This window comes from Pieris brassicae, chromosome Z (assembly GCF_905147105.1).
Source record: "Pieris brassicae chromosome Z, ilPieBrab1.1, whole genome shotgun sequence".
In the NCBI taxonomy this organism is placed as follows: Eukaryota; Metazoa; Arthropoda; class Insecta; order Lepidoptera; family Pieridae; genus Pieris; species Pieris brassicae.
The window spans coordinates 2899034-2907235 of NC_059680.1; the positions used below are offsets into that span (position 1 = coordinate 2899034).

An 8202-nucleotide genomic window follows, 5' to 3' on the forward strand; every position below is an offset into this window, starting at 1 on the left:
GTTATTGTGTCAAAACTATGACAGGAGCTCAGAGATAGGCGTATTGGATCCTGTCATATCAGAATGCATTATTTAACGATTTCTCATCGCTTATGTGTTGGGATTTGATACTATCAAATAAATGTTATGATGATCAAACAATAGTCGTTTATTGTTTCAGAGCGTGAAAAAAGGCCCTCAAAATGTTCGTGTACGAATTTATGGCTGGTATAGTGGACACAATCACGGGAGGTGAGTAAGCCAAATAACTTCTGATATCATGAATGGCTCTAATATTTGCGCGTTTTTAGCTGAGGAAGATGAAGAAACCTACGACCCGCACAAGCACCGGAAAGTGGAAAAACCAACATCGTGAGTAATGCTATAGTACTCATTACGTTGTAAGAGAGTATAGACTCGAATTTAACAGTCTTTGTTATATATGCAGGTATGCGGACACTATGATACATCTACTAAAGGGTAGCATAGGAGCTGGTGTGCTGTGTATGCCTAGTGCCGTGGCGCGTATGGGTGTACCTGGAAGCATTCTTTGTCTCACACTGATTGGCACCTTTGCGGCTTATTGTATGCATCTGCTGATTGGTGCCCAGTATAAGATATGTAAACGCGCTCGTCGTGGCTATGTGGCGTATCCGCGCTGCATGTTTTTAGCCGTACAGGACGGTCCACCGCTGCTTCGCTGGGCTGCATCACCCTTGTACTACTTCGTTGACGGCGTGCTTGTACTATGGCAACTCGGCATCTGTTGCATTTACTGTGTTTTCGTCTCAGAGAATGTTAAACAGGTGTGCTTATAATTTTGCACTCATTAGTAGGATTAGTTAATTATTATTAAACATTATTTTATAAACAACATTCCTTGACCTTTCAACATGTTCAATTTTGCAGGTATTTGACTTCTACGGTGCTGAAATATCGTTACGAGCACACCTTTGCGTACTCCTGATTCCGCTTACACTATTAGGATTAATAAAGGATCTCAAGCTGATGACTCCGCTGTCTACAGTTTCCAACGTTGTAACAATGCTCGGCTTTATTTTGGTCTTCTTTTACCTTATCGAAGATGACGTGGAGTTAGATGATGATAAACTTCGATTAAAAACTCTTTTAGATATCCCTGTATTCATAGGAACTGCTTTGTTTGCATTAGAAGCCGTCGGAGTGGTAAGTGAATTTGATTGTTGAAATGTTTTAGATAAAAAATCGTAAGATAACAATTATTAATGGCAGGTTCTAGCATTGGAGTATAACATGGAGGAACCACAACGGTTTGTGGGACTATGTGGATTGTTTAACATTGGCATGATAATAATCATTACGTTATATCTCACGATGGGAGTGTTTGGTTACCTTAAATATGGAGATGATATCCAGCCGTCCATTACTCTCAACCTGCCTCAGGAAGAGAAGTGAGATTACTCTTTTTGTTTAGACATTACGATAGTAATACTATCTTGACTTATACATACATTGCAGAAAGGCGCAGGCGGCGAAATTAACGTTCGCATTGGCAATATTCTTGTCCTTTCCTCTGCAAAATTTTGTTGCTTACTCCATTCTGTGGCGGAAGATCAAAAAGAAAGTGGCGACATCGCCAAAGAGTACATTTGTCTTGGATTACACATTGCGATTGATCTTAGTACTTGTACCATGTAAGTATACTAAAATGTAAATATTTGAAAATGTTATACGCAGTAATGTGAAAACAAATTCTATCCTCAAAATCAGTAACATGTATTTTACTTTTTGTCGGCTTAAGCGATTGAGCGGCCGATACATTATTATCCGTAAATTTTTCTGGTATTTCATCAGGGGCCGTTGCAGTGGCTGTGCCTCGACTGGGTCCGTTCATTTCGCTGTTTGGTGCATTCTGTCTTTCTCTACTGGCGGTGGTATTCCCCGGTCTCTTGGACGCCTGTCTGCGATATCCCAGCGCGTATGGCCCGGCACACTTCCGACTCGCAAGGGACATACTAATTATTTTATTTGGCACTGCTTGTCTTGTCTCAGGTTGCTACACCAGTGTACTGGAGATCTTTGATGACAAGCACTGACCTCATCATATCTTTCTTGAAGCCTATATAACCATTAAATTGTGCAATTAGCTGTTACTCTTATTTTCTTTATATTTTGTTTAAGAGATTTGAAGCAAAATAAAATCACATTATATTTTAAAAGACGTATAATTTTAATAATATAGTTTTTATAGAACCTGATATTTATCGTCAAAGATGTTGAGCGCTGACTTGGCTTAATAAATATTGACAAGCGGTATTACGCAACGCTTAAGATCCTTGACGACAACTACAGTGAAGCGGCATGATACGTTCATCGTGCTGCCCGACGTAGAGCCCTATGTAGCCGGTCGATATGAGCGAGCTGGCGAAGATGCCGAAGCAACAGCCGCAATTGTGTGGCATTCAGCTCACCTGCACACCTGCTGCATCGCGCGCAGACGTGCTCTGTTATTACAAATTATCTGTTAATTACTTAATTATAATGCTAACTACTGGTGTGCTGTTAGTAAATCTGTGTAAACTTCACTCCTTTGTCCCTTGATTTATAGATAATACAATTTTTTTTAGTAATACAAATGTTTAAAAATGTAAAAACTCACTTTCTTCTTTATCTGACGACTGTTTTTTACAATTATCTACATCAGACCTGAAACCACAATACAGTTTATGTAAAGAAACTAACGATTCAATTTATTAAAAACTTTCAATGACAATATTTTATATAGAAGGGTTTTGGTAATCAATAACTAACAATGCTTCATCTTCTACTTTCTGGCTCACTTCATAGTTTTGGCCTTTAGTGCTTTCTTCACCAACTTCAGCATTCAGGACGTCGTCATTAAGTCTGAATCATTAAATAAATAACATTAATTATACCTTAAGATTTTTTTTCCATTTTAATGAGACAAACGAGCTGGTCACTTAGGACATGACCTCAATCTGATTCGTTATCGTTTGACAAACGTAAGTCGTACTTAACTTACAGTAAAGTGGTGACCGTCGACCATGGACCATTTCACAAGAGCTTTTAATATAACCTTTTGCTTTGCTCTAATTATATAAATATATTAGATATTGCTATATTATTATATTCTGGGTGGGTGTGGTGAACGGCTCCACCCTTTTAGGTTGAGTTACTACCCATAAACATCCCCGATAAGGAAGTAAGTCACTGCGCAAATTAAAAGTGAGACACTGTAAAAATTTATTTCGTTACTTGACATGCGACACGGAGACGTGCGGTGAATGGAATTCTAGTGATTTCATCAACTTTCGCAGCACGTATCTAGCTGCACGACGAGCTGAGTGCGAGCGTTTTTTCGTTGGGCGGGCAGACGGTTCCCTAGAGCGCGAGCGGCAGGCATCTTGGCGAGTGATGGTAAGTGGTGGTAATGCAACCAGCGACACGGGCTGAATCGGCGGGGCGGACGAGAAATAGGACAGCGTGGTGCTGTAAAGTAAGAGTCGGCTCAAGAGAAAAAAAAACGTGTGTGTACAAGCAGTTTGTCTTTGGGGTAACAAGACTTAAATCTTTTCAAAATTTTTATCTTTCGCCTTATAATAATTTCGTTTGTAGAAAAAACTACACTAAAAATAGATAAAAATTTCTCTCATAATAGTTCCCTAACGTGCCAAAAGAGGTATAACTTCAAAAAAACTAAAATGTTGACTATAGCTAACTTCAGGGTGTCGGTTTTCTGTGACGATGTGCGCGCGCATTCCAAAAGTGTACCCTCATAATTTTTCTATAACGTACCAAAAGTGACTTCAAAAAGTGTTTTTTTTTTTCATAATATGGTTATAATAAGTTCAAAAAGTGTTTTTCTTAATGTGTAAAAGCTATTTTGACAAAAGACAATACAATCAAAGTATAAGCTTGCTAAGAACAAAATATTTACATAAACATATTACATCTTAATATTATTATTTTAGGCGAAAATGGAACATGTAGTAATTGTAAGGAATACAGAAAGAAGGTGCGGTCATATTGGGAACAAGAAAAGAAAATATGGTCGTGGTCACCAAGATCTTCTCCACACTCACACATATTACTATAAACAAAAATTAAGGTTTAGGATCTTTACGTTAAGATAAACAGAAGAATCGTTTGTAACACGCTTGTATCAGAAGAAGAACTTAGAAGAAGACCTGAAAATAGCAACCTATTTAAATATAATCTATTCCAATTAGTATAATTATTTATGCCAGTTATTTCAAAATTAACTTTAATATATTTTAACAACTTTACGACAAAGACTAAAAACTATAAAAAAATCAATATGTTCTCGAGAATAAACAGCTACAGTAAGTTTACACAGTAAATTTTAATGAAATATTTTAGCAGAAACCTTGACTTACGTGAATGCAAGACTGGCGGGTGGTGGCATTACAAGTGGTGGTGGGGGTGATAATGGACTCCAAAAGTCTTGCCGCGTAGCTCGCCTACCCTGGCGAGTCGAAGGTGAGTCTGAGGGACTGCGCCTACGTAACGGGCTTTGGTCGCCAATTTTTTCTGCGTCCTTGTGTGTTTCGCATCTGCATAAATTCAAAGGGATATTATCAGTTGTTCAGATTTCATTTGAACATTGACCAACATTTGCCCTGATGGTCCTAGTTTTTTATAGCTGAATCTGAATATGATAAGGGAAAGGCTGTATATGTGTGAAAACTGGTAAGATGTTTTTAAATACGCAACAAATTATATTTCAATATTACTGTTTTCTCGCCTTCTCAAACTGACGAAGACTCCTTCGAGCCCTTATTTACCTTTGACAAAGTCGCGTAATTATTTATTTAATCACATCTTCTGTCTTCCTTTAGAGCTTAATGATTTTAGATTATTGGCTGGATCCTCTCATATATTTAATAATTTAGTGAAGCTTAATACACATAATAAATTTACTAAACGTCAACGGACACACCACATATAAATTTAAATGGACATTTTACAATGCAAGCTATAAATTTGAGTTTGAGCTGGATTACTAGTAGTGGTTTCGTTGTGCGTCCTTCAAATATATTTTATTTAATCCTTTAAGATATAATGTCTATACTCACCGTAGACGCACGGGAGATGAACGAGATCGTGGACGCGAGCGCCGAACGGACTCATCTGTGGTGCAAATTAAAAATATCAGCTATTGTGACTAAATCCATTGTAACCAAGTTTTCTTCTTTTATCCGTAGTAAAAAGTAAGTTTAATTCAACTCAAAACATAAAACCTAATCTAAAATAACTTATTGAGGGGATAAGCCTCCGTGTTTTCTAGAATTAAGATAGGAATTGGCCTTGATTAGATATTTCCCTTAGAAAATTTGACATGACTCTGTACAAAGATTACCAGTACAAATAGATATGTCGGAGCAATAGATCAGCTGCCATTGCTCTGACATATTAATATAATATGTGTTATTTACACGTATTCCAGAGGCATAGGGACGCCAATAGCATAAATTTAATGTTAGTATTATGAGTGTAAACTCAATAGGACATAAGATAATAAATATATATTTTCATATCACGATTATCATAAAATCTATACTAAAAATTACATTTTTATCTAATTAAAAAGCTTAGAAACTTCTCACGTATATATTTAACAAGATTTACATTACGCGAACTTACTATTATTTATTTATTTTTTTGGTAAATTACTAATTTGACATTAATGTTATTAAATTTTTTTTAATGTTCAAAAGCGTTATATGATTTATTTTAATTGGCAATATAAATAGCAGCAGATCTACAAATATATCTATAAAGTAATTATTATATACTTATAGACTTATCATATAGTCTGTAGTAATTACCTAGACTTTATTATTATGTTGAAGCAATGGCAGCCACACCATTACTACAGCTATCAAATCGTTATTAATTTATATATCATATAAATATAAAAGAGCAGTGGCTACACCGTGCAAGCCTCATCCCTGAGATCGTAGGTTCCATCGCCGGCTTTGCACCAATGGACTTTCTATGTGCGCATTTAATATTCACTCGAACGGTGAAGGAAAACATTGTGAGGAAACCGGCTTGCCTTAGATCCAAAAAGTAGAAGGCGTGCGTCAGGCACAGAAGGCTAATCAACTACTAGATTAACAAATTATTATGAAACACACAGAAATCTGAGGTCCAGACCTAAAAGATAATTATGCGCATTACTATTTGAAGTGTCTTCCTGTATTTATTTATCTTATTAGTGAACTTACGTTACGCACAATGGACGTACTGAGCGTTTAAGTGCGGAAACTGAGTCCACACATGCATAGGCAACTTACGATGGTATCGTTTTGGCGATTCTAAGGTATGAGCCGCCTTCAGTTTTCGTCCATAATGAACTTTACCTTCCCCATCTCCACCTCGTACTCCTCCACCCAATTCCGAACCATGGCTACAAAATACAGCCAATGATAATGTACATAATATTATTGAAATATATAAATATATTATTAATTTGGCTTAGCCTATAAAGATAGTATGTATTTAAATAATATCATAAAACTGAAAAGCTAGCATGAGTTCATACAGAAAATTTATCGAGGAAGGCTAGTCACAGAGCACAACGAGTAACTCATAACTATAAAAACAAAAAAAGATTTGCATCAATAAATAAAAACATTTCACTTCTTAAAAACCTTGGTACTGGATATATCATCACATTAACCATTTAACCTACGGCAATGAAATGGGATACATTTATTCCACGATAATAATTTTATTAGAAAGTGAACTCAAAAATATAGTAGGATCCAAATTTCAAGAAATAGTTGTGTCGCTTTGACATACCTGTTAGAGTTACAATAGATACCTACTGGCTGGAAAATTTCTCGATGGTAAAAAGGTTTTAAAAGTTTGTGCTGACGTAAAGTTAAAACTATTGCCATACAATAGTTTTAACTTTACCACAAATTGTTGTTTTTATACCTCGTCTAAAAGAAACGAATCAATAAAATGTGATGCTTCTCGTGATGGTGTTCTGGATAAACTAGAGAGAGAAGAGTAATTTGCTCCCAATCGACGTCTCCTTAAGGTACTGGTTTTTAAGTGACACTTATTTATCGGCGTTGGAAAAAAAATTACCGTCACATTTTTGGGTTAAGCGTCATATTTTTCCGTTACGTGCCATCTTTTTCTTGTCCCTACCACGGTTGATTTTTTACTATATATTTTTGTTATATAATGACAGTAAAAAAACACTTTATAAACGGATTGAAGCTATGTATTATTATTAAAAACTTATAATTATTTACATAATTTTAAATTTTCCATTTTCCAGCGTGTTACGTTATACGTTCAATCCGTTTAAAGTGTTTTCTTCATGTGAATTACGAATTCGACAGCCCGGACTACCAAAAAAAAACCAATAATTATATAACTACTTTATTAATTAACTTATAATTAGGTTACAAAAACTATATTCGTATCTAGCATCGATAACGGCGCAGTCGGTAGTCGATAGTTTCGGGGCTACTACGATCGTTATAAAGAAGATATCCGGGGTCTAGATTCGACACCGCGCGCGGTCGTTCTAGCTGTCGCTCTCAAGCGTTCACCGAAGCATCAAAGATCTCTAAGAAGCAGCCGGGGCGTACTCAAACTTCAGTGCAACTGAACAATGATAGTAAGAAGTCTATTACAATTAATGAAATTAGTTAATTAGTAGTAATAAGGTAAAATGAAATAATTGTTTTATTTGTATTCATGCCTATGATAGTAAAAGCCTTTTGTTAAACTTTATCTAATTTTATTTGATTTTACCAAATTCTGAAAAGTTGTATATAGTAGATCATGTTTTGAAAAATAAGGTCGTAAAGAAATTTCACTTCTTACGTGTGTACACTAATCCACGCACACATTTATTTAACTGCAGCACGTCATAAACAAAAGAATCACGTCACTGACAGTTTCAGTAAGTTATTGAAAAATAATATACAAATGACTGTATCAACAGATTTACAAAGGCTGACCACTAATATCATGTAGTAAAATAAAATGGGATAAATTAAATTACAAAATGTATGCAATAATTTTATTTAAAACTAAACTTTATTGCTACCCTTCCTTCCTTGATTTAAATAAAATCACAAAATACTAATCGAGTATTATCGACAAAGGTCTTATGTACATTGTACACTTGCATTTAGTACTGATATATTGACTAACTCTTAACAAATAATTTTA

At 35.5% G+C, this 8202-nt stretch overlaps 2 protein-coding genes across 4 annotated transcripts; one reads left to right on the forward strand and one right to left on the reverse strand.

Moving 5' to 3' along the window:
* The first annotated feature begins 63 nt into the window (after window positions 1–63).
* On the forward strand, window positions 64–2252 carry LOC123718554 (proton-coupled amino acid transporter-like protein CG1139). Its single transcript, XM_045675169.1, has 7 exons — window positions 64–231; window positions 291–351; window positions 428–785; window positions 889–1164; window positions 1231–1409; window positions 1477–1652; window positions 1813–2252. The coding sequence occupies exons 1-7, from the start codon at window positions 183–185 to the stop codon at window positions 2052–2054; spliced, it is 1341 nt and encodes a 446-aa protein (XP_045531125.1). The 5' UTR covers window positions 64–182; the 3' UTR covers window positions 2055–2252.
* LOC123718555 lies at window positions 2171–6791 on the reverse strand. 3 transcript variants are annotated; one of them, XR_006755033.1, is made up of 8 exons: window positions 6657–6775; window positions 6300–6412; window positions 5076–5130; window positions 4367–4553; window positions 3235–3468; window positions 2770–2862; window positions 2618–2664; window positions 2171–2462 (listed from the first exon to the last, which is right to left on the reverse strand). XR_006755033.1 is itself a non-coding variant. In XM_045675170.1 (8 exons), the coding sequence occupies exons 1-8, from the start codon at window positions 6686–6688 to the stop codon at window positions 2329–2331; spliced, it is 885 nt and encodes a 294-aa protein (XP_045531126.1). In that variant the 5' UTR covers window positions 6689–6791; the 3' UTR covers window positions 2171–2328. The 3 variants fall into 3 exon arrangements, 2 of the variants coding, with proteins under 2 accessions (XP_045531126.1, XP_045531127.1); XM_045675170.1 differs by having other exon boundaries at window positions 4377–4553; window positions 6657–6791; XM_045675171.1 differs by having other exon boundaries at window positions 4377–4553; window positions 6366–6412.
* Between the last annotated feature and the right edge of the window lie 1411 nt (window positions 6792–8202).